Here is a 26,637-nt window from a genome sequence, read left to right on the forward strand (position 1 = left end):
TGTAACATTCTCTGCCTGTTGTACGGTTGCTATGTAACATTATCTCCCTGTTGTACGGTTGCTATGTAACATTCTCTGCCTGTTGTACGGTTGCTACATTGGACTGAATCAACCTCCAATTTCCTTGACCCTGTTGCTGTTCTTGGTCAAGCTAAGAGATGGCACAACCTAAAAGGGACACTTAAACTTAGACAAAAAACTATTCATTTTGCACATAATCTCACACACAACCCAAAACTCTAAACAGTTTTGCACACATTCATTTAGTTTGACAGTTACTGAGAGTAAATTAGTTTGAATATGGCCACCAGTGATGTCATCAGTGACATTGAATCCTTGTGTTGTGTTAATTACAGCTCAATGAAATGATAAAGTATAGCAATTCCCTATTCTCGAAGTCAACTTCCCGCAACTACGGCGTGGGGGGAAAATGCACTCCCGGTACATTGTTTACGCTTCATTTAGTGCATAAAACGGATCGGAAAGCAGCAAATTAATCAAGGGTAATTTTCTTCAGTGCATCAAAATGTCAAAAGAGCTGCTGTGTGACGTTTTGTATCAATAACAAAATCAAAAACTCAAGTTTTATTTTATTTTTATTATCTTTTCCCCCCTTCTTTTTCCGTTTTTCTCCCAGCCCAATGTTAGTCGTTATGCCAATTCCCAATCCCCTCGTTGCGCACTCTACCCCCTACCGTCGGTCTAGGAGGGTGGAGACAATCACATGCTTCCTCCGACACATGTGTAGCCAGCCCACTGCCTCTTTACACCTGGCAGCGCGGACTCTCACTGGGGGAGTGTAACGTGTGGAAGGGCACACTACCTCCCTCCAGATCCTTCCCTCGCTGATCATTAAATTATGAATTTAACCCATGGCGATCAAAGTGTTAACAACAATTATCAACACAAGGATTCAATGTCCCTGATGACATCACTGGTGGCCATAATATAACAAATTTACTCTCAATAACTGTAAAACTAAATGAATGTGTGCAAAATTTAGTTTTTGGATGTCTGTGAGATTATGTGTAAAATAAATCACCATTGGTTTTAGGTGAAGTGTTCCTTTTAAAATTGGTCCGTTGCAGCAGCAACTCCCTCACTCACTCACTCACTCACTCACTCACTCACTCACGGTCCATCAATCGGTGTGATGCCGAATTATTGAAAAATGGGGTCTAGCGTGGAAATAAGCGGAATGACCCTTTTAATTCCTACTTCCTACCATTAGTAACTGTGCGCCCTGAAAACAAATAGAGCCGCCGTGGCCCATGATCTGAGCACGTGTGGAAACACAAAGAGACGACCTCCTGTCACATCACGAGGAGGAGGAACGTGGATATCCATCCACACACAGGGTGCCTCCCAAACTGGACTAAAATCGAGTTAAAACCGTGACAAATCTGAGGTAAAAGTTGTCTTAGTTAGAAATGGGTTTTCCACACTACGTTACTGCATAAACCATAAGAGAACCAGTCTGCCCAGTTTGGAACTGTCTTCCATGACAACTGGGAACTGTGTAAAAATGGAAATAATATGAAACAAAATAGCTAATCTTTTTCTTTTTTTTTTACCTTTTTTTTTTTTCCTTCTTCATCCAAAATGTCTAGATGTCCAGTAAAATAGGTCCAATGTTCAGCATCTTTGTTGTGGCTGATATTTGACTGACTTCTTAGGCCATGTTTAGACGGAAACGCTCGCGGGTGAATCAGATGTGCCTTTTGTTCATACGGCAACAGCGTTTTTGCGGGGAGAATCCGCAAAAAAAGTGAAACCACCTTCCTGGGTGGAAATCCTAGAAACGATACACCTTCGTGCTATCATCTGAACAGTCAAACCGCATAAAACTATGACGAAAGGGTTCTCAAGGCTCTCGTTGCGTACTGCTTATGTCACAGGCATGCGCCAGTAGCCTAGAAGCGTAAACAAAGCGAACAAGCATGTCTGATTCTATCCACGGAGATCACCCAAAGGCTACATTGGCAGTTCTTTTAAATAAACAAGAATCAGTCCAGCGGCTATCACAACTAGTGACTGGAGCCACTGTCTGTGTGTGACTCTGCTTTGGTCCAATCACATTCCCCCACCCACAGTCTGCGAATCAGAGACAGAGTAGGGCGGGTCTTCACAGCATGCTTGGTTGTCTCAACTACCTGAGGCAGTGTAGCGGGGCTCCGTCGTCTCGAGTCGACTACACTTTTACAGCCTTGTCTGCACGAAGAGTTCCCTCCCAAAACACTAGTCTGAACGCAAAACTAAAAAGTGAGATTGCGAGACGACTTCTGCAGTTTCTGTTGAGACTCTCTCCGTCTAAACGTGGCCTTAAAGACAAGGCGAAGGAACATGTACAAACACAGACATACAACTGAGTGAGATATAAAAAAGGAAAGAGAAACGGGTCCCCTTCATGAGGCAGCGTGAGTTGCTGTCGGAGGAGGCTGCTCCCGGTCCGTCTTGTGGTCCTGGTCCGTCTTGTGGGTGGGGGGGTCCTTGGGCAGCTGTGTGGTGACATCCACCATGCTGAGTCCGGTCCGGGGGACACTAGCGTTCATGATGTGCCTCTGTAAGTGCTTGATCCAGTCCTCCTGGACCGAGAGGGGGCCTTGGAAGACCAGGTCGCAGAACCTGTGGACACAAGAGAGACCAGCGTTAAAGAAGACCAGCTCGCAGAACCTGTGGACACAAGAGAGACCAGCGTTAAAGAAGACCAGCTCGCAGAACCTGTGGACACAAGAGAGACCAGCGTTAAAGACCAGCTCGCAGAACCTGTGGACACAAGAGAGACCAGCGTTAAAGACCAGCTCGCAGAACCTGTGGACACAAGAGAGACCAGCGTTAAAGAAGACCAGCTCGCAGAACCTGTGGACACAAGAGAGACCAGCGTTAAAGACCAGCTCGCAGAACCTGTGGACACAAGAGAGACCAGCGTTAAAGACCAGCTCGCAGAACCTGTGGACACAAGAGAGACCAGCGTTAAAGAAGACCAGCTCGCAGAACCTGTGGACACAAGAGAGACCAGCGTTAAAGACCAGCTCGCAGAACCTGTGGACACAAGAGAGACCAGCGTTAAAGACCAGCTCGCAGAACCTGTGGACACAAGAGAGACCAGCGTTAAAGACCAGCTCGCAGAACCTGTGGACACAAGAGAGACCAGCGTTAAAGACCAGCTCGCAGAACCTGTGGACACAAGAGAGACCAGCGTTAAAGAAGACCAGCTCACAGAACCTGTGGACACAAGAGAGACCAGCGTTAAAGAAGACCAGCTCACAGAACCTGTGGACACAAGAGAGACCAGCGTTAAAGACCAGCTCGCAGAACCTGTGGACACAAGAGAGACCAGCGTTAAAGAAGACCAGCTCACAGAACCTGTGGACACAAGAGAGACCAGCGTTAAAGACCAGCTCGCAGAACCTGTGGACACAAGAGAGACCAGCGTTAAAGAAGACCAGCTCACAGAACCTGTGGACACAAGAGAGACCAGCGTTAAAGAAGACCAGCTCACAGAACCTGTGGACACAAGAGAGACCAGGGCAGCATTAACCCTTTCCTATCACACTACAGACGGAACCGTGTGCCCGTAGACAGAAAATGGCGTTGACAACGTGGGCATCGGGAAATGCTTGCAGGAAGGTGAAAAAAGAGAAAATGCTGGGAAAGCTATGACAATGAGACATAACTGTATGCAATGCTATGGGGAGACAATGAATGCTAATGGCAATCAAAGGGGGATAGAAAAATGCTCAAGGATGAGAACCAGGGTCTCTAAAAAGACCAATGAACAGAGGTTGCTTGGAAAGAGACTCCCGGTTTTTCGTGATGGTCTTTTTCAGAACAACTGGAGGAAAAACGACTTCCAGACGGACCTATAGGAAGCTGGAAGGGGCAGAGTCAAGCAAACCAGGAGAAGTGCCGCTCAGAAGAAGGACGAGAGGCGGTGCTTTCTTCGTAGAGACACTTTTTTTTTAGTGTATTTTTTATCAGAGACAGTTCATGGACCACCTTCTTCCAGAGACAACCCAGAGAGATCCGTTGAAAAGATAACTGAGGTACAATGTAATGTCCTGTGTGTTAATTGATGGAAAATGACAGGAGTAGGTTATTGTAAATCCTTATTGAGAATTAAGGTCTACGTTGATTGATTAGAATTTCAGGAGTATGTTAATGTAGAGAGAGAGAGAGAGAGAGAGAGAGAGAGAGAGAGAGAGAGAGAGAGAGAGAGAGAGAGAGAGAGAGAGAGAGAGAGAGAGAGAGAGAGAGAGAGAGAGAGAGAGAGAGAGAGAGAGAGAGAGAGAGAGAGAGAGAGAGAGAGAATGAGTTTCAGACTGAGCCACCGGGAGTTCATTATGTTTATCCCAACAGGGGAAACGGTGTCGCAAGATGGCGCATTGCGATGCGGTCAAATGGCCGACACAGCAAAAAAGCAGACATCGCAATCTCAGCGCAAGGAGATTGGAATGGTTTAGAGCAGCGGTTTTCAAACTACGGGTCGCGTGTAGGTGTGTAGGTGACAGTGGGGTTGCACATTGGCAGGTAAAAGAAAATATATATAAAAAAATGTAAATATTTTTTTTTATGTTCTGCCAACATATTTTGGCTAAATATGCCTCGTTTTATAAATGTGTATTGATAACATAGTGCTGTAATAAAATGTTCTAATAAATATGCATGATCAAGTTCAACAACGTGTGCTTTTATTTTGATATTCCTTAATTCGACATTGAAATTACGCGAACCTTAAATAAAATGGGGTCGTGGTATAAAAAAATTTGAGAACCCCTGGTTTAGACAGCCAGGGGGCGGGGGAGGAGCTTCTGGTAGGGGAGGCAAGAACCATAGCGCTTTAATTAGCTGTGACCTTTTAGAGCTTTAGCCAACCGGACACAAAGGGCACTGGGAGGTTAAAGTGCTCCATTTATATCGGCCCCCGGGGAAAAGGGGGAGTGGGTTCAAGTGGTTCCACAGGTGACAGTGGTTTCTGATCAATTCTACTGGCGGAGAGGCGTGTGTGTCTGTGTGGGGGGTTTATCGTTTGTGTTGACAGGCTGCTGTTTTTTCCGCTGAAGCTTTTTGATCAACTGCACGGGAGAGAAACGGTGGGTGGTCTTCGCAGGTGATATGAGAACAACCGGGATGATCTTGTGTAATCAATTGAAAACCGTGTTTCTTGTTAATTCTATGTTTTGCGAATGAAAGATATGGCTGGTTTTCGTTTATGATTATAACACGATAAGCATGTATGTTAAATACCTTTTTGCCTTAACAACTGTTTAGTTTAAAGTGAGCTAGGGAGTGCATAGCGAGATAGAATGGAGCCTTATTCATTTAGTTTCTTTTCGTATACCTTTTTGTTTTTCCCCCTTCATTTCATTCTGCATTAGACGTCTGTTTATGTAAATAAACTATCCTTTTTAATATAAACATTAAGCAACAGAACAAGAGAAGGTTTTAGTAAATAACATGGCAGCTGTGTGGCATTTCATACTGTGACTGAGATTAAGTTTTGATGAATAATTCTGCTCTATGCGTCGCCCGGCAACCCCTAGCAAATAACACATGGCTCTCAACCAATCAGATTGCTTGTTGTATCATATTAACTCCTACCTGCTGCAGGTGAGTCTGTACATCTCCTCTAGTGTATCATATTAACTCCTACCTGCAGGTGAGTCTGTACATATCCTCTAGTGTATAATATTAACTCCTACCTGCAGGTGAGTCTGTACATCTCCTCTGGTGTATAATATTAACTCCTACCTGCTGCAGGTGAGTCTGTACATCTCCTCTAGTGTATAATATTAACTCCTACCTGCTGCAGGTGAGTCTGTACATCTCCTCTAGTGTATAATATTAACTCCTACCTGCAGGTGAGTCTGTACACCTCCTCTAGTGTATAATATTAACTCCTACCTGCAGGTGAGTCTGTACATCTCCTCTAGTGTATAATATTAACTCCTACCTGCTGCAGGTGAGTCTGTACACCTCCTCTAGTGTATAATATTAACTCCTACCTGCAGGTGAGTCTGTACACCTCCTCTAGTGTATAATATTAACTCCTACCTGCAGGTGAGTCTGTACATCTCCTCTAGTGTATAATATTAACTCCTACCTGCTGCAGGTGAGTCTGTACATCTCCTCTGGTGTATAATATTAACTCCTACCTGCAGGTGAGTCTGTACACCTCCTCTAGTGTATAATATTAACTCCTACCTGCAGGTGAGTCTGTACACCTCCTCTAGTGTATAATATTAACTCCTACCTGCAGGTGAGTCTGTACACCTCCTCTAGTGTATCATATTAACTCCTACCTGCAGGTGAGTCTGTACACCTCCTCTAGTGTATAATATTAACTCCTACCTGCAGGTGAGTCTGTACACCTCCTCTAGTGTATAATATTAACTCCTACCTGCAGGTGAGTCTGTACATCTCCTCTAGTGTATAATATTAACTCCTACCTGCAGGTGAGTCTGTACATCTCCTCTGGTGTATAATATTAACTCCTACCTGCAGGTGAGTCTGTACATCTCCTCTGGAGTATAATATTAACTCCGACCTGCAGGTGAGTCTGTACATCTCCTCTGGTGTATAATATTAACTCCTACCTGCAGGTGAGTCTGTACATCTCCTCTGGAGTGTGGTGGGCTGTGGGCAACGTCTTCTTCTTGGATCCTGGCCTCGACCGCTGCCTCCTCACTTTGCAGTCATACGCTGAACCACAGAAGAAGAAACAATTGTCTTGGATCAGTTACACATCTGAATTTGACACCAAGCTTTTGATACGAAAAGAACCCCCAAAACATTATTGATAGGAGGTGAACGTACGCATCAATGGTTCTTTTCTGTGATTTCACATTGGTACATCCCATAATATCATATTATCATAATTTTTAAATGCATGCTTTCATGTGGCAATAATATGTATGAATATGTCATAAATAGATCAATACAGTCTGTATTAGGGCTGACCCCTATTAGTCGACTAATCGGTCGAAAGGAGCCATAGTCGACTGGCCAACCTCTTAGTCAAATATATATATATATATATATATATATATATATATATATATATATATATATAAAAAGATTATATAATTATCATTCTTTCCAAAAGAAAAGAGGCCTAGAAGCGTGGCTAACGCTAATGGCACGCATACCAGAGGCTAACTGCCTACGAAAACAGGCACAGAGGCACTGAAAGAGGATTTCACCCATCTAATGAACACACTAGACTGGAAATATCAAGATGTATCCATCAGTGGACCAATTTCATGCTTTTGCAGAGGACAAGAAGCCTTCAGTCAACTCCTTCAGATATTAAGCACCCCCCACAGCCCAAATGGAATGATATTTTTTTTCTTTTTTTTAATATTATCCTTAAAAAACTTTTAAAAAAAATATTTAGACGACCAATAGTCGACTAACGGCAAATGTTGGCCAATCATAGTCGACCATCCAAATCCTTAGTCGGGGACAGCCCTAGTCTGTATTAATTAATGTTGCGTTTCTTTTTCAAATGTAGCCAAGAGTAAAGACCCTAACCCTATCAAAACAGCAGTCAAAGTGTATATTTTCACTACGTTTGTTTACCAATGATTTTAAGTGTTATTAGCGAAATATGAGTTTATAAATATCTCGGCGCATCCTGGTGGAAACTGGATGAATTAGACGGAAATAAAGGAAGCTGTCATACGTGTTTGTAGTGCTATGCAAGAAGCGACCCAGGGCTTTAGAATTTCATAAAACGACACTACCCAGCTCACGCCAGCGGCCAGCCCCTGTGTGAAATAAATTTTTAACATGTTTTTCATGATTATGTCTCACGGGTTGAACAAACCTGAACGTTATTGCCATAAAATAGAACGTAGTTTGTTTCTTTACCTTTCTGTGAACGTCTAGAAAAAAACTGTGTCTCAATCTGATGAAAAATGGTGGAGCATTTTTCATTACAAAAAGGTAACTGTACTTACAGTAGATTTCATTCACAGTATTTGCTGCCCATGTTACAGGCGCCTGGTGGTACTAAATCCAGATTGAACTCTGCCATTGTAAAGAGGAAATTTGGCCCGATCCATATATATGACTTGGCCATAATAAGGTCATTTATAGGCCTGATATTCTATATTCATATTTTAAATTGCATGTGTCCGGATGGCAAAATTCAGTACTGTATCTACAAAAACCCTGTAGATCATCTGTCTTTTATTCATTTGCTTAGACCTTTTGTACACTTGATCTCAAGAAGGTGCAAATGAGCTCAGTGGCAATTCTTCACATCTGGTCAATATTAGCATGGTGTTATTCACTGTCAAATATGAATAATCTATATTCTCTTTTGATTTTTACTCAAGCATAGTAACAGAATATTTCTGACACTGGGAATATATTCCTTGAGGTCCATAGATGCCCCTAGATACCAATTTTCTGAAAATATGGCTAGGGCTTCAGAGGTTAATGTGTCAATGGTTTTCAAAAATTTCCAATACCAATATTCTACATTAGTCTTTAGCCAGTATGGGTGTGTCTCATCATATCATCATTAATATTCTCAGGGACAACGGACAACCCTGACAGACCATCATAAATATACACTTACTGGTTCCTTCTAGTAAGGTGTTCTCCTCTAGTGTATAATATTACTTATACAACGGCATGCAAATTTCTCGATTCTGATTGGCTGAAACAGTCCATTTACACGTATGTATTGCGAACAGTCCGCGCTTGCTGGCCCAGGACCCGCCCACAACCGAATCACATCACATCAATCCGCCAGATCACAAGATGGCGCACAATAATCTTTAACAATGATAGCGTCCTGGGCGGCTACGTGGCGTAGTGGGCAAGGCGCTCGCCGCGAAATGCTGGAGACGCTGGGCTCGTCAGTTCGAGCCCAGCGCTCCACATTTGCTTTCAGTTTAGCTGGTCGTCCGTACTAATACACATTGGCCGTAGTAGGGGGTGGGAAACTGATGGGTGGGGATCGGGCGTTGTGGACAGCGACTCCTACAGGTCGGTTGGTGCGCCTGCGCAGTAGAATCAGGAAGTGTCGGGGGCAGCGTGAGCCTCCCACGCGTTACTCCTCGCCACTGAGAGATCGAGCTGCGCAGGTGAAAAGATGCGACTGCTGTTACCTCAAGTACGGGAGGGGACTTGTGCTATGTATGACTTAGTCCACATTGCAGCCGGCTTGTGGGAGGCAAGAAACAGCGTCCGTGACAGGGGAGGGTTGAATTGGATGATACGAAATTGGGATGGGAGAAAAATATAGAAAATGGGAGAAAAAGTGGATAAAAAAAAACAATGATAGCGTCCTAACGACTAAATATGAAGCGATTCTGTCACAGCGAATGTCTTAGTCCTTTAAACAATGTTGGATGATGTAATTGATGGGTCATTAAGTTAAGTTTAGGCCCTCTACAGTAGGTTTAAAAAAATTAATAAAAAAATAGGGCGAAGAAAACCTTTTTTCCTATAGGGCAAAGAAAACGTTTTAATTTGTTTGACCTACTTTCTATAGAAGCATCTAAGAATGAAGTTCTATAGAAAGTAGGTCTGCATCCCCTTAACAATTGTGTGTATTGAGCCGTACTGTATTGTACCCATTCTGCATCTGGTAATAAAATTTTCAATCAATCATTCCAATAATACACAGTTGGATGTGTTAGTTGGTTGGATGCACTTCCGAGCTGCTTCCACATGAGGCAACTTCTCTCAATCATTCCAATAATACACAGTTGGATGTGTTAGTTGGTTGGATGCACTTCCGAGCTGCTTCCACATGGAGGCAAATTGTCTTTTTTGTAGTTGTGGGAACTACTTTTTCTGGCGGATGGTTTTTTCAATAAATCTTCGATTAATGTGTGTTTATTGTATAGCAATAAGGTTGGATGAATGTGGCAGTTGTATAAAAGCTTTACACCACTTGCAGTCGTGATTTGTGAACAATAAACCATGCCTAGGGGGGTCTAACGACCCTCGGCTGCGCCTCGGGCCTAACAACCACCCCTAGGCATGGTTTATTGTTCACAAACCACTCCTGCGCGTGATGTAATGCTTAATTACTGGTTCCTTCTAGTAAGGTGTTTCCCTCTAAATCAAATAAAATTTATTTGTAAGGCCCGACAACAAACGTTAATGTCCCCATAGGCCGGACACGACTTCTTATAAATAAAAAAATATTTAAAAATAAATAAACAAAAGCACAACATAACTAAATTTACATGTTCGAAAAGGATTAGGAAGAAGTATACACTTATTTAATCCTACCCATTTTCCACTACTCAAATGAGTGTACTTATTTAAAACCGTACCAAACAAATATATATTGTGGCAGATATCATCCCCTGTCCCATGGCTACGCGGAGGAAGGGAGATACTACTGCCATGGGCAGAGGAGTTAATTAGGGAGTTGATTAGGACTGATGGAACACACCTGTGCACCACGTGATCACCCACATCCCACACACACACACACACACACACACACAGAGACACCCATAGCTTAAAGCCGGAGGAGAGACAGAGAAGGGTGGAGTGGAGGTGAGGAAGGAGCAGAGAGCAGGTATGCGTGAATACTTTCGACAACAAATGTTTGTTTCCGCGTGCGAGTTTTGCGCTCTGATTGGCCAGGTCATGTGACATGTGCGCCAATCGTGGGACAGCAAGAAACAAACATTTGTTGTCAAAAGTATTCAGGCAGCAGGTAGAGAGAGTGTGATACAGAGTTTGTGAGGTAGTTGAGAGGAGAGGTAAAAGCGAGAAGGTGTCCGTGGTACTGGACCCTGGACTGGCTGAGATACCCCCTTGTGAAACTGACCCTGGACCGGACGACAAACCCTGAGTATTGAACATTCCCTTTTTGTACGAGAGCCTGATACGTGTTTTGACCCTGGACTGTTATTCGACTACTCTAATTGCCCATCAGACTTTTTGTGCTATTAATCAATAATAATAATAATAATAATAATAATAATAATAATAATAATAATAATAATAATAATAATAATATATCTTTAATATCTTTTATTTAGAATAGAATAGAATCTTTGTCATTGTTGGTACAATGAAATTGAGTTTAGAGCATCACCACTGGCATAAAAACATACTGAGTATAGCATTGTACAAAATAATAATATCAATAATATAATATCAATGTCAAATGTCATATCAATGTCAAAATAATAATATCAATAATATAATATCAATCAATGTCCCATTTATTGAAATTTGTGCTTGTGTGGAAATTGAATTTGTTAGTTTTGGACCGCGTCGAGCCTGTATATTATATATGTAAAACATGAAAGAAATTAAATAAAAATGTAAACACCCATGAATGTCAAATCCCTTCCTCATCCCTGTACCTCGTGAACATAATTTCCTTATAATTCAGTTTGAATTGTCTAATAATTGGACATTGCTTTAGCACCACATTCAGACTGTTCCACAGTTTCACTCCACATATTGAAATGCAGTGTCTTCTCCTGGTAGTGCGTACACTAAGAACTTTTTAATTGAGTTCTCCCCTCAAGTTATAACCCCCCTCTCTATCAAAGAACAGTTCTTGGGGGGGTCAGGTGGCGTAGTGGAGATTGCGTTCGTCACCAACACCGGAGATGCTGGATTCGCCTGGTCGAATCCAGCTCCCGGCGTTGCTATCAGCTTGGCTGGTCGCTCGCGGCTGTATTAGAGGGTGGGAAAGCTGAAGGGTGGGTCCTGGGCGTTGTGGACAGCGACCCCTACAGTTCGGTCGGGGCGCCTGCTCAGCAAGGGTAGGATCTAGGGAGAGATAGTGCGGCCTCCCACACGCTACACTCTCCCCGGTGAGAACCTGCGAGGCCAGGCTGGCCTGCCGGCAGGCTGGCCTGCCGGCAGGCTGCACATGCATCGGAGGAAAGCATGTTGTCCCGCGATGATGTCGGGGAGTTCGCGACCCTCTCTGCGCCGCCCCCTATCTCCCTGTCTCCGGCTGTCCCTGAGCAACGACCGGAGTGTTAAATGTCCCTTGACTAAGACGGGGAGGACGTGACCCTCTTTGCGCCGCCCCTGTGCCTCAAATAGATTCGCTATCAGCTCTATCTTTAATCTTTCAAAATGTTCAGTTGCTATCGCTATTAGCTCTATCTTTAATTTTTTCAAAATGTACAGTTGCTATTGCATGCACTCATCTGTGTTCTACTACACACATGAGTGCATGCTTACCAACTGTCCGTCTGCAACACTACTATCACCAACATCTAAGAAGGGAGATCCCCCCTTGAATGGCCCTTCTAAGGTTTCTCTCCTCCACACTGCCTGTGGAGCTTTTTTCCCTATTGTTAGGTTTTAGTGAGTTTTTCCTTACCTTCGCGTGGGGTCTGGGAGTGCTTGCATTCTTTCATTTATTTGCATTTATCTAAAAATGTTTGGACCTTATGGTGTTCTTGTTCTGTTCTTGACTTATTGTTATGTTTTCTTCTTGACTTGTTTAAAGAAGATCTGTACGGCCCATGGGGACATTAACGTGTGTTGTCGGGCCCTATAAATACATTTGATTTGATTTGATTTGATTTATGTGACAGTCTCCGGTCTCTCGGACCAACAGTAGGGGAAAGTACGCAACAACCAGGAAGGGTGGGAAAAAAAACAGTTCTTGAATGTTTCCTGGAAGTACATTACCTTTTGCTTTATACATTGATTGTGCCGTTTTAAATTCCACAAGATCATTTCACTTAAAAAATAATATGTTTGTGATCACGATTACCTGCAATGTGAACTATCCTTATGTCTCTTTTTGAGTATAAAAAGTGGTTGTAGTGTAGAATAAGTGTTTCCCCAGACTTCAGCGCAGTAATTTAAATATGGTAAAACTAGTGAACAGTAGAGAATGTGGAGTGATTTTGTTTTTATCCAGAATGTGCTTTACTTTACTCATGACTGAAATGCTTCTTGACAGTTTAGTTTGGACATGATCAATGGGTGGAGAATAAAACGGGCGAAACAGTTGGTATGTATTGTATGGGGCTGAGGGGAATGGTGATTGGTGGCTTCTATGTTCCTGCCTGTTGGCTCCTCCCAATGGAGAGAAGAGGACTGACGGCTTCACACATGCAGACCCACACACACGGCTGTCTGTCAATCAGAAATCAGCAATCAGCATGCCTCTCAAAGGACAGACAAAGAACCTCAGAGGGGGTGCTCCAGTAGCACACCATGTTACCGCGCTCGCGCGGGACTCCGTGCTGCGTCACGGATCTGGTTGACTCCGAGTTCGATTCCCGGACCCGCCGTCATTTGCCGAATGTCTCCCCCTGCTCTCTCTCCCGTTTCACCCTGCAACTGTCGGTCATGCTTGACCAGGAAAGCGATAAACGCTAAAAAATAAAGTTTAAAAAAAAAAAAAAACTCAGAGTGTGTCTTGGAATGGAGAGTGAGAGCTGTTGGGAGACCTCTAAAACCGTGAGTTGACCCCCGGTAAGCTGGACGGCAGCCCGGCCTAGTGAGGGACTGGACTACAGTGAAGGTAGTTTAGGTGCTCCAATGGGAGCCATTATGATTTTGTTGTTTTGCTTAATTTTCTGTTTTACTTAAATAAATGCCCCTGGCCATTGTCCAGCGGGGAGCTTAAGCTATTTGACTATGTGTTTTGATTACTTGTACAACCACATTGCACCTTCCAGCTACCCCTGTCTGCTACCTTTGTTACAGTTACAGTATGTACCATGACATTTTTGAAAGATTGAATAGAATAGAGCTAAGAACCGCAACAACAAAAGAAAAAGCATAGGGAAACGAGTCATATTCCGTTTGCACTCTATTGTATAATATTACTTACTGGTTCCTTCTAGTAAGCAAACTATATAAGCAAACTGAAACGGATCCAAAGAACAGATGACATCAGTTTTCACTAGATTGATCATTCTTTTCTCTAAACACTTCATGACCAGTGAGGTCAAAGCAACTGGTCGACATTATTTTCCTTGCAGCTAGCTTTCTTAGGAACAGGAATAATAATAGTCTTTCCAGGTGGACGGAACAGTGTGAGAGTCCAGAGACTTCTGGTAGATTGGGCACCAGGCCTCTGCCAGCTCCTCACTGCATGACTTCAGCATGCGGCCAGAGATGCCATCCGGTCCAGAGGCCTTCCCAGGGCAGATGTTTGAGAACAGTCTCTGAACCACACGTGGATCAATTATAATTTGTTCTTCTAATGCAGGTAGTGCCTGGAGAGCCGTTACTTTCTCCTGTGAGAAGTCGGCAGTCTCAAACCTGGCATAAAAGTTATTAAGTTCGTTGGCCTTCTCACCCTCATTTAGAACACTAAGAGACCTTTTAGCTGGGGCCATATTTGTCATAAACTTCATAGTCCCACAATTCTTTTGTGTTCATAGAAGAGCAATGGGATTCAAATGTCTCTTTCTGTTTCCTCCTCGCCCCTGTTAATTTCTGATTCAATTCTTTCTGGATATTCCTCATGGCCACAAGATCCTTGTTTCTGAATGCAATTCTCTTCTTAACTATGCACTCTTTAATTTCCTTTGAAATATAAGATTTATTGTTTGGGTACATAGTTATTGATTTCTGGGGTAACACATTATCCCTGCAGAATTTTATATAATCTGTAATAGTATCAGTGGCCTCTTCGAGGTCCAGGTCATGAAAGAGGTCCCAGTTGGTACAGCCTCTTAAGGGTGTCAATGCTGTCTTCGTTCCAAACATGGACCGTTTTTACTTGTGGCTTGCTACTCTTGAGCAGAGATTTATATGTGGGAATTAAGTGGACAACATTGTGGTCAGAATTGCCCAGTGGGGGTTTAGCCTTGGCAGTATAGGCTTCGTTAATATTGCCATAGCATTTGTCCAGAATTCGTTTACCTCGTGTTACAGTTTACATATTGCTTGAATCCAGGCAGCACAGCCTCAAGTTTACAATGATTAAAATCTCCAGCAATAAAGCAAGGTGCTTCAGGAGTATGTTTCAATTGTCTGTGTACACAGTCCGTGATAGCACTGGCTGATTTAGCAGCATTACCACTGGGTGGAATATATAAACTGTACATAATAAAATGTTCCCGAATTCTCGGGGGAGATAAAAGGGTCGGAGGCTTAAGCATTCCAGTTCAATGTCAGGGTTACAGACGGACTCTCTCGTAGTGAATTGTGAGCACCACTTTTGATTGATGAAGACACAGGTGCCTCCTCCCTTACTCTTACCGGAGTTTAAGTTCCTATCGGAGCGCACAAGAGAGAAGCCTTCTAGGTCAACGAGCGAGTCCGGTACGTCTTCCTGTAGCCATGTCTCGGTGAAAACAAGCAGACACGAGTCCCGGTACTCGTGTTGAAGCCTGGTGTTGAATCGAAGTTCGTCGACTTTGTTTTTCAATGAACGGGCATTACAGAGGATCATGGAAGGCAGAGGTGGTCTGTCTGCTCTTCTAGTAAGGTGTTCTCCTCTAGTGTATAATATTACTTACTGGTTCCCTCTAGTAAGGTGCTCTCCTCTAGTGTATATCTAGTGATGCACCGATGTGAAAATTGTGGCCGATACCGATAACCGATATTAATATTGCTGTTCTGGCCGATACCTATATTTACCGATGTCGATATCTCTGTATAGAAAACACTTTTTTATGATAATCAAATAAAGAGCTATTTTCCAAAACTCGTTTCTTAATTTTTTGTACTTTTGTAAGTTATTTTCAGAAATGACTTATATTTTGAAACTAAAGACCAAAACATGTAAAAGAAATCTTTTAAAAAGATTCTAAATTTATTTTATTTTTTAAATCTGCCCTATCTTGATATCGGACCGATACCGATGTGTAAAAAAATTACCATTATCGGCCGATATATCGTGCATCACTAGTGTATAATATTACTTACTGGTTTCCTCTAGTAAGGCGTTCTCCTCTAGTGTATATTACTTACTGATTCCCTCTAGTAAGGCGTTCTCCTCTAGTGTATAATATTACTTACTGGTTCCCTCTAGTAAGGTGTTCTCCTCTAGTGTATAATATTACTTACTGGTTCCCTCTAGTAAGGTGTTCTCCTCTAGTGTATAATATTACTTACTGGTTCCTTCTAGTAAGGTGTTCTCCTCTAGTGTATAATATTACTTACTGATTCCCTCTAGTAAGGTATTCTCCTCTAGTGTATAATATTAATATTACGTACTGATTCCGTCTAGTAAGGTGTTCTCCTCTAGTGTATAATATTAATATTACTTACTGGTTCCCTCTAGTAAGGTGTTCTCCTCTAGTGTATAATATTAATATTACTTACTGATTCCCTCTAGTAAGGCATTCATCTTCCTCTTGGCGAACGCCCGCAGGTGGTTGGATAAGCTAACCCCGCTGTGGAATGATGCGTTGCAGTTGACACACACTTTCCTGTTGAACTCACCTTTCTCTGTGAAAACACAATACAACAACATGGTCATATTAGTATCATCTTTTATAAATCTGTTTATTTGCATTTTTTACAGAAATAAATAATAGAAAATTAAACAAAAACCCACAACACTCCCACACAGCCCAAAAGCGAAAGTTAAACTAAACACGGATGGGATGTAAACATTACAGTGAAAATGTACTTTGCAAAGTTTATATGAGGTAGGAAATGTATTCAGCTGGTCAACTATAGAACAACAACAGGTTATATGAGGTAATAATAATAATAACTTCGTTTTATATAGCGCCTTTCATAAGACCCAAGGTCGCTTTACATAGGGGGGGGGAGACAACAAATTAACAAACATAGTGGACACTGGACAGACACAACATATAAAGTGAGAAATTAGGGGTTAAAGGCCAAGTTGAAGAGGTGGGTTTTGAGCAGTTTTTTTTAAATGAGTCCAGAGTTGGAGCGGTGCGGAGTTCTGCAGGGAGGGAGTTCCAGAGGGTGGGAGCTGCCAGGTAGAACATTTATTCAGCTTGTAGACTATAGAACAGGTATGAGGTAGGAAATGTATTCAGTTAGGGTTAACAGTGTCTCAGGAGGTAGAGGTCGTCTGGTAATCTGAAGGTTAGGGTTAGACAGTCAGGTAATCTGAAGGTTAGGGTTAACAGTGTCTCAGGAGGTCGAGGTCGTATGGTAATCAGAAGGTTAGGGTTAACAGTAGTGATATGACTGCCGTTCGGGCGGATTCGGATCAACTGAAAAAAACGTTGATCGGGGGTCGAATGGCGCGTCATGCCACACAAAATAGTGTATGTGTATATGTATAATAATAATAGACTAACTAATAAACGTCTCCAAGCGTATTCCACCTATGTGTTTGCGGCCTCAGGATACCTTTTCTCCTTATTGGTATCCGTAGGCTAAACTACTTCCGCAAAATGTTAGGCTAAGTAAGGCTAATAATGGATACGCTTAAATCTACCAGAGGGAAACTAAAAAGGAGGTATCGAATCGGATGAAGTTCAGCCTTACTTGGATATCCACTTTTCCCTTGAGGATTGTGACGATGAAGACCTACAAAATTTCTGGAAGAAGCATCGAGCTATTTTTCCACTCCTCTCCGTGCTCGCGTGAGCGGTGCTGTGCATCCCGGCCACAAGCGCAGCAAGCGAGCACACATTCAGCTCGACTGGACGTAACAGACCGGCCCAGGCACCGTGCACTCGATTTTATTTCTTCACAGTGCAGCCAAGGAGCCCACAGCCCAGTGAGGCGAGGCACCGTGGACAGTGGACTAAATAAAAAAATTTCATAGTGCACTAAGTGCAGCCAGTGAGTAGAAACTGTACTTGGATTTATTTTCATTAAAGGCAATTTATTTACTATTTATGTTTAGAATTTGTTTTCCATGCCTATATGTAGGCAAATGTTTCATGCGGGACGAGACTATTGCCGACCTTTTTGCATTACACGTTGCGCCGTTTGTGCCGTCATTTCATAACGTTTTTGAAGTAGCCTTTTTTTTCACTTTTTCTCCCCATTTTCAATTTTTCTCCCATCCCAATTTTGTATTGTCCAATTCTACCCTCCCCTGTCTCGAACGTTGTTAGACCATGCCTCCCACTGGTCGGCTGCAGTGAGGACCAAGCCTTACATCACATGTCCCCTCCGGTACACGAGGAGGCAGCTGTCGCATCTTTTCACCTGCACAGCGCGATCTCTCAGTGGCGAGGAGTAACGCGTGGGAGGCTCACGCTGCCCCCGATACTTTCCTGATTCTGCTGTACAGGCGCACCAACCGACCTGTAGGAGTCGCTGTCCACAACGTCCAATCCCCACCCACCGGCTTTCCCACCCCCTAATACTGCCAATTGTATTAGTATGAACGACCAGCCAAGCCGTAAGCAACGCCGAGAGCTGGGCTCGAACCCAGCATCTTCTGCGTTAGTGGCGAGCGCCTTGCCCACTGCGCCACTTGGCCGCCCTTGAAGTTGCCTTTCTGAAAACATTCAATAAATGTGACAAGAAACTTTGGAATATTGCCTGCATCCTTTTTTTTCCTGTTCGGTCGGGTTCGGGTCATTGTTTTATCTGCATGATAGCGGTTCGGGTGGGTTCGGATGCTCTCTCAAGCCGGATCGGGTGGGTGCGGGTAAAAGAGAACCTGACCCGCACATCACTAGTTAACAGTGTCTAAGGAGGTAGAGAGGTTGTCTGGTCATTTGAAGGTTAGGGTTAGACATCTGGTCATCAGATTTCTTTTTTATAAAAGTAAAACCCATTTAGTTAATTTTCACATATCAGTACCCACATAAAAAAATACGCTAATTTGTCAAATACTAAATGTGTTATCAAGCGTGTAAATCAGACAACATTATAAACTGAACGTGTCTGCGTGGACGGCAGCTATTTTTAGGTTTCACTTTGAGTAGTTTTAACTTCACGTGACGGAGAGAAAGAAGCTCTAGTAGAGACGACACGTTACACATGGAGGATTTGGAAATATTTTGGATTACCATCTAATTTAAACTAGCTGAACTTTGAGAACAAACCCCCCTTTATGGTAGCATGACATGGCTGGTGCCTTTGGATTCCTAAATGGATCACTAGTTTCATATGATACTAGTATCTTCATGCTAGATGAGTCCCTCTAGAGCAGTGTGAGCCCCTCTAGAGCAGTATGAGTCCCCCTAGAGCAGTATGAGCCCCTCTAGAGCAGTATGAGTCCCTCTAGAGCAGTATGAGTCCCTCTAGAGCAGTGTGAGTCCCTCTAGAGCAGTATGAGCCCCTCTAGAGCAGTATGAGCCCCTCTAGAGCAGTATGAGCCCCTCTAGAGCAGTGTGAGTCCCTCTAGAGCAGTGAGAGTCCCTCTAGAGCAGTGAGAGTCCCTCTAGAGCAGTGAGAGTCCCTCTAGAGCAGTGTGAGTCCCACTAGAGCAGTGTGAGTCCCTCTAGAGCAGTATGAGTCCCTCTAGAGCAGTATGAGTCCCTCTAGAGCAGTGTGAGTCCCACTAGAGCAGTGTGAGTCCCACTAGAGCAGTATGAGCCCCTCTAGAGCAGTATGAGTCCCTCTAGAGCAGTATGAGTCCCTCTAGAGCAGTGTGTCCCACTAGAGCAGTGTGAGTCCCTCTAGAGCAGTATGAGTCCCTCTAGAGCAGTATGAGTCCCTCTACAGCAGTGTGAGGGCCTCTAGAGCAGTATGAGCCCCTCTAGAGCAGTATGAGTCCCTCTAGAGCAGTGTGAGTCCCACTAGAGCAGTGTGAGTCCCTCTAGAGCGGTATGTGCCCCTCTAGAGCAGTGTGAGCCCCTCTAGAGCAGTATGAGCCCCTCTAGAGCAGTGTGAGCCCCTCTAGAGCAGTATGTGCCCCTCTAGAGCAGTATGATCCCCTCTGTTCACGTTTACCAAGACTTTACTACAGTACAAGCCCTGCGTGTCTAACTTCCACAGTCCATTCGGTGCATTGGTTATGAGCCAAAGTAAAAGGTGTCGTAGTTTTCACACGTCTAGGTCTGCATCTAGCATCTTTCATGGAGTATTTGTGAGTTTTGGCCAATGCTAGCCGGTATATATATAGCCGGTACCTTGTGTATACTGTTTACTTTTAATATAAGTATATATTCAGATTCACATTTTTTATTGCCTATATTATTATTAGTATAATATAACCGATAGTTTTTTCCCTTTCCTTGCAATGAACTTGTAACGTGACTTGTAACTGTCTTCGCTGATTTTCAATTTTTTATTCTTATTTATTATGCCTATATGTATGAAACTGGGTCTTGTTTTGTAAGCTTGTCGTCTCTGTAAATGAGGGCAACCTCAGTGCCTCATAAGTTGAAATAAAGGTTTGAAATTAAATCAAGTGAAATTAATTCCCACAAAAAAAATATTGACCTATTATGTAAATGTAATACATTTAATGCAATGTAAAGACGATGAGTCTGACCTGATGTTGAGTTTGGCAGCGAGGAGGCAGAACTGTGCTCATGGTTGGAAGAAACCGACATGGTGCTTCTAGACATCAGAGAAGAGCTTTTCAACTTGGAATCTTCTTGACACTTCCTCTTCTTCAGAATCCCTATCAAGGCACTCGCGCCCGAGAGTGACCCTTTGACCTCCAACTTAGTCTCTAGCTGCTTCCTGTCTGACGCCACTCTGGATAAAGAAAACGTGGCCACCTGTGGTTTGGCTTCGTCGTAGAGATTCGGGAGGGAATTCCGTTTCTGAGTCCCGAAGGGTGGATGATGTGCGAGAGGTCCTTCACTCGGCGTCGGAGAAGCGCCGTAGTGGAAGTGGTTCCGCCTCCGTTTCTTGCCCAGGATCTGAACGGCCCTCTGGAGCTCCCTCTTGTCGCGCATCAGCTCCCGGAGCAGACACAGCGGGGTCTTGTTCTTGGTGGAAATGTTCTTGCCCAGCCGCTTCAGGTGGCCCCTGATGTGGTTGGACTGCCCCGTCTTGTTGTCGAAGGAGTCTCCGCATAACGGACAGGAATGGAGACTCTTTGGGACGTCAGAATCGGACTCCATCGTCAATGCTGTAAGTTGAGGAAAAGTTCAATTAAGAATTTACTTTATTTTTTTTACAGGGCAGGGCAGACATGTACCAGTATTTACAACAGTACTGATAATTTTTTTGATATTGTAAATCATGATCATCATAAAAAATATATTAATTCAGATTTCTCTCATTTCTGAAATATTCAAAAGGTTACTTTCAATATGATCACATTTTCCATTACTTGAATGAACAGATTATCCAACATGTATAATGAGTTCCATACTTCCAACAGTAGGTATAGTGTTTTTAAACTGTGTGGGTATCAAACAGGAAGAAAGACTGTCGGGTTTTAAACTGTGTGGGTATCAAACAGGAGGAAAGACTGTCAGGTTTTAAACTGTGTGGGTTTCAAACAGGAAGAGACTGTCAGGTTTTAAACTGTGTGGGTTTCAAACAGGAAGAGACTGTCAGGTTTTAAACTGTGTGGGTATCAAACAGGAAGAAAGTGTCAGGTTTTAAACTGTGTGGGTTTCAAACAGGAAGAGACTGTCAGGTTTTAAACTGTGTGGGTATCAAACAGGAGGAAAGACTGTCAGGTTTTAAACTGTGTGGGTATCAAACAGGAAGAAAGTGTCAGGTTTTAAACTGTGTGGGTTTCAAACAGGAAGAGACTGTCAGGTTTTAAAACTGTCAGGAGTCAACATTGCTTATTCTGTGCATTGCTTTTATTCTGTCTATTTTATGTTCATTTTATGTCTATTTTACTGCTGTGAAGCAAGCACTTTGGGCTGCAATCCTTGTATGAAAGGTGCTATACAAATAAAATGTATTATTTATTATGAATATTGTGACGAACATTGTTCCACGTCGCCCTAATTAGGGCATAATAAAAAATATTGTTGGTTTCCTGTTGGTTGTCAGTTTGGCCATGGGTAGGTAGGGAATTTATTTTTATTATTTTTTTATTTTATTCTTTCCCACGGCGACTATGGATAGGGAATTTCTTTATTTAATTAAAATGTTCACAACAACATGGATGCATGTACTCTGCCAGCATGTTTAATATCCATAATACTAAATGTTTGACTAAGATTTCTATGAAACTTTATTCTTAAAAAAAAATCGTATTTTTTTTTTTTTTTTTTAACTCATAAAATATATTGGGTCGCACCTAAATCGGCAGGGTCGGTCGGCAACCGGAAACCAACCATTATTTTTGTTAGGCCTAGAGGTTCAAACTCTGTAATCTTGTGTAATCTGTGTAATCTGTACCTCAGTGTAACCGTGTTAGCACAGCAATGTAATCAATAAGGGTGATGATAATTCAATCCAACCATTCAACTCTGATTATTCAGGGTTTATTCAATGCATCCTAAAACCTTACATTTTGACCATGGTCCAGTTTGATTTAATTAAGGTTCATTTTAATATTATTTTCTAGCTGCATTATGTAAGATTGGGACCCTGTGGTCGTGAGGTGAGTGTTGGGAATCTGTACCAAATTTACATGAACCGTAGATTTGATAAGAAATGCGAGTTTCGTGTATCGGTCATCATCGCAAAATAATTGACCTTCACTGACGCTTAAAACACCTCGCCGAGGCGGCTCGGTATTTTAAACTCCGTGTCGGTCAATTATTTTGCGACAATGACCTCAGGATACATTATCCCTTACATATATATAATTTTTTTTAAATACTTGAAAGAAATATATAATAATAATAATATATTTGTATGATGTTCTCTCTCTCTTACATAGTACTGTATATTTGTATGTCTCTAAATGTTTTGATGAATTGAAAATGGAGGACCCTTATGTAAACAAGCCGAAAGTTTACAGGAGTAAAGGAGTAGGCGGGTTTTAGTGTTCTGTTAAAAGTTTGAACATGTAGTCCTTGAGCCAAACACTTTTTGACCATCTGGGTGGGCAAATTCTAGATGTGATTTTATTATACCTATACATCCCTAGATTATGTTTTGATATGATAGACCTTTTGGTTTTGTAGCTTATTAATGGTTATCACCTCCTGAAGGTATAGAGTGCCTATAGAGTTTTGTAAAAAAAAATGGGTTTTTGCTAAATAAGTCTCCTGCCATATTTTGCTCCCCTTCATAGATTCGCTCGTAGGTCGGGTTGTCTGGGGACTAAAGACATGACCAATGCGGACCAGATTGACGCAAAACAAATTGAGTCAATTTTGCCAATTACATCACACCGCTTGCACCCACCTCTGCTGTTCTTACTTCCTGAATGTCCGCCATTGCTCTACTCGAGACTCAAAACAACAGCGCTGCATGTGAGTGTGGAGACCCTGAGCAAACTGTTGACCACATCCTGACCATCTGCCCCCTATACAAACCACCCTCGGAAGCCAGCCTCTTTGATGTGGGACCAGAGTTAAGGGCATGGCTACAAGATACGGAGTTGGACCTCTGACGTTACACGAAAGAAGAAGAAGTGTATTTTGTATGTGGTTGTGTTGGCTGTATCGGTACCCACATGAGACATTTTGCGTGTGTGGGGGGTTGTGCAGTTCGTTACTGAAGGGCCTGACTGAATCCTAGAGGTGGGCGATATGACTATATTAAATAAATATCGGCTACAGTTCAGTAACGATACACTTTTTAAACGTATCGTGGACATCGTGATGTTTCTCACAAACCCTCACGTCAGTTTCTAAGCTGCCGCGACTGAGATGAGGCACTGGATTCATAGGCTTCATAGCTAGCGTCGAAATCCTCTATTGTCCGTGTGTGTCACGTTGAAGATGACGGCACACTGAAGGGGGGGGGGGGGGGGTACCGTCTTTATATAATATATACATAAAGACACTTACATAATATATACAAAAGAAACATTGTGCTGCCGCTTTTTCACGTCTGCATGGTACCTACTCGACTACCGAGTCGAGTAGGTACCATGCAGACCGTGAAAAGGCGGCAGCACAATGTTTCTTTTTGTCCAATGCAGAAACAATATAATTTATAACTAAAGTGGTAGCTGAGATTGTACTATGGTTGGCTCTGAAACGAGATTGATGGGGGCTTAGAACAGAATGATTAGAGAGAAATGTTTTGAGTTGGTTATTCACTAGTGATTCCAGAATTTTTGCTAAGCAGGACAACTTGGACATTGGACGATAATTGTTCAGGTAAGTTCTGTCTCCACCTTTATGCAAAGGAGAGACATGGGCCATTTTCCAAATACTGGAGTGGGAACTATGCCTGTTGATATAGAGAGATAAAAAATATAGGTTATTTGCTCTGTGATTACAGGTGCAGCTAATTTAAGAAAGTAAGGTTCCAAGTTGTCCTCCTCAGTCGACTTTCTGGTATCAATAGACGCCAACATATTAAAAACTGCATTAGGAGTAATAGGCTCAAAGAGAAATGTGGTGGTAGGCCCTTCATTTTGCTCATAGCAGTCACCAGGAGGAGGCCCTTCACAGTCATGCTCACAGTCTACTTAACTCGCTAACTCGTTAACTCGCCAGCGGTTGGGCACCAGACCCGAGATTTCTCTAGTTTTGGTAGTTTTTCCGATATTTCCATTCATTATCCATCCAGAGAGCCTGGTGTTATCATAGGGAATGAGTCTGAGATCGCAAAAGTGCAATACCAGCCGCATCCTACCAGGCGGCGGAATCGAGCACCCTGTGTGTCGATCTAAAGTCTGCGGTCTGATTTTTCCATGTCGGGCAAGGGGAGCGGTTGTCCCGATCGGCTTGAGGAGCGTCAAATGCTCCAGATGGATGATGTGGGGCGGATTATGTTGGCGACACGATCGACACCAATACTGGGACTCACAATCAGATAATTGGAATATTCTTTTTGGGGCACATCCTAGTCAAGGTATGATATCAATCTTGTGTTGATCAAAGCATGCCTTCATTGCGATCTGAGCGTATGTGTATAATGCTAGTCCATAACGTATTCCGTTGGTGAAGATCAAAGCATAAAAAAATTAAATGCATTTAGTATAATACACATTGCGGGCTATTACCAGCCTCCCATGAATTATCCTAGACCGTTCTAAAACCATACTTATATTCTCCACGGTATAAAACGGGAATGTATGGATGAAAAAATTATTTATTTTTCACATATTGAACGATAGATACTCGATGTCAAATGGGCCATAGTATTGTATCCATAGCTATAATATAGAATATAGTTATAGCCCTGCAAACACTGCCACGTATTCCTATACTTTAGAACGCGGACCTTTTAACCACACATTACACATATCCCTCTGGCGCTGATTGAGTTAAACAAATGTCCAGCTTGGGCAAAATGGCTATTGAAGGCTAAGCAAATCTCTTTACCTTCAGTTATCAAATAGTCATTATATTTTAACTCTAGGCAGGGAAATGGTAGCCTTGGTTTTATTTGAATTTACTGCTTTCCAAAATGTTGTTGGTTCAGAGTACTATGAACTTGTGATTAATTCTAAATAATAGCTTGATTTAGCATTTTTTACAGGTGATGTACATTTGTTTATAATCTGTCTAAAAGATGACCAGTGGGATGGACCCCCAGAGTCCGGGCTCTATTCCTTTCTTTGAATAGCAATGATAGCTCAGGTGTAAACCAAGGAGTTGACCTATCCTTCACTCTGAATTTCTTAAATGGTGCGTGTTTATCAATGATTGATAGGAGAGTTTTCATGAAGAAATCTAAGGCCAATTCTATATCCGGAATTTCAGAAGTATATGAGATGTCACTATTGAGTAGATCAAATAGGAAAGCTTGATCACTGAAATGTTTTAGATTTCTTTTTATAATATTGTGTGATTTTGTTTTCTTTAGCTTAGTATTCCTGAGGCAGGCTGTTGGGCAATGGTCACTGATTCCTAAATCAACAACTCTAGCAATGATCCTGTCTAATCTATTGGAGAAAATTTAATTTTAGTGATTTTTAGTTCAAAGCAACTGAGTTAGCGTAATATTTCAACAGAAACACAGTTCAAGAAAATCTGGAGATACTGCAGGACGGGAGGGTTCACTAGAAATAACACTTAGCGGTCAATCTGAGGATTTTAAGAATAGATATCGGATCGTTCAAGGTTGATATTTTTACCTGGCCCTATTAATATATACATGAAATAGATTAACGCATCAATTTTGATTGTTTACAGATGGAAGCCGCTGGATTTCGACATCATATTGATTCATTGATGATTTTTTACACCCCTAGTACACAAAGTTACATTTAACTTCTACTAAGGATTAACACTTTGGCTGCCTAAGGTTAAATTCATGATATACCATAGATTGCCAGCGCTATTTGTCTATGGAGAAAGTCCCCTTCTTTGCAGGGCTATAACTTTTTAAATTCTATTGCTACATTGCCATTATTAGGGCCCATTCAAAGTCCTATATGTATTGTTCATTGTGTAGCAACGTTAAACTTTTTCATTCACATATTCATAGTAAAGTATGGTCTAATGTATAAGTATGTTTTCATCTCTTTCTGCAGCTTTCTCCAGAACGTGATATATAGCCCCAAATGCATTATATTGATGATGAAATACAGTTTGATGGCAATCAGCGCGATATAAAAAATTCCAACTAGACGTACTTCTAGAAGTTACTACACGTCATCTGATGTTGACCGGATGGGCGAGGGGGCGTTTATAATTCCGTGGGCAGCGTTATACCATTCATCTAATGTGGGTCAAATGTTGATAATAGCAGTTAGTATCGAAGACGGTAACGTTACACGCTGAAACTCACCCCAGTCTCCGCGCGCCGTTGGGCGATCATCGTAGAGTA

General features: G+C 42.4%; 1 protein-coding gene across 1 annotated transcript in view; it reads right to left on the reverse strand.

Annotated features, from left to right (window-relative positions):
- Positions 1 to 773: 773 nt before the first annotated feature.
- The window catches only part of znf644a (zinc finger protein 644a), a 35,116-nt gene continuing 9,252 nt past the window's right edge, over positions 774 to 26,637 (reverse strand). The window contains exons 3-6 of the mRNA XM_084313642.1: positions 20,312 to 20,899; positions 16,249 to 16,374; positions 6,597 to 6,702; positions 774 to 2,625 (exon numbers count right to left, since the gene is read on the reverse strand). Coding sequence (XP_084169768.1) covers positions 2,406 to 2,625; positions 6,597 to 6,702; positions 16,249 to 16,374; positions 20,312 to 20,899 — 1,040 coding nt within the window. The 3' untranslated portion in view covers positions 774 to 2,405. The remainder of the gene's footprint in view (positions 2,626 to 6,596; positions 6,703 to 16,248; positions 16,375 to 20,311; positions 20,900 to 26,637) is intronic.

The sequence above is a fragment of the Notolepis coatsorum genome (genome assembly GCF_963971535.1).
Source record: "Notolepis coatsorum genome assembly, chromosome: 4".
Classification (NCBI taxonomy): Eukaryota; Metazoa; Chordata; class Actinopteri; order Aulopiformes; family Paralepididae; genus Notolepis; species Notolepis coatsorum.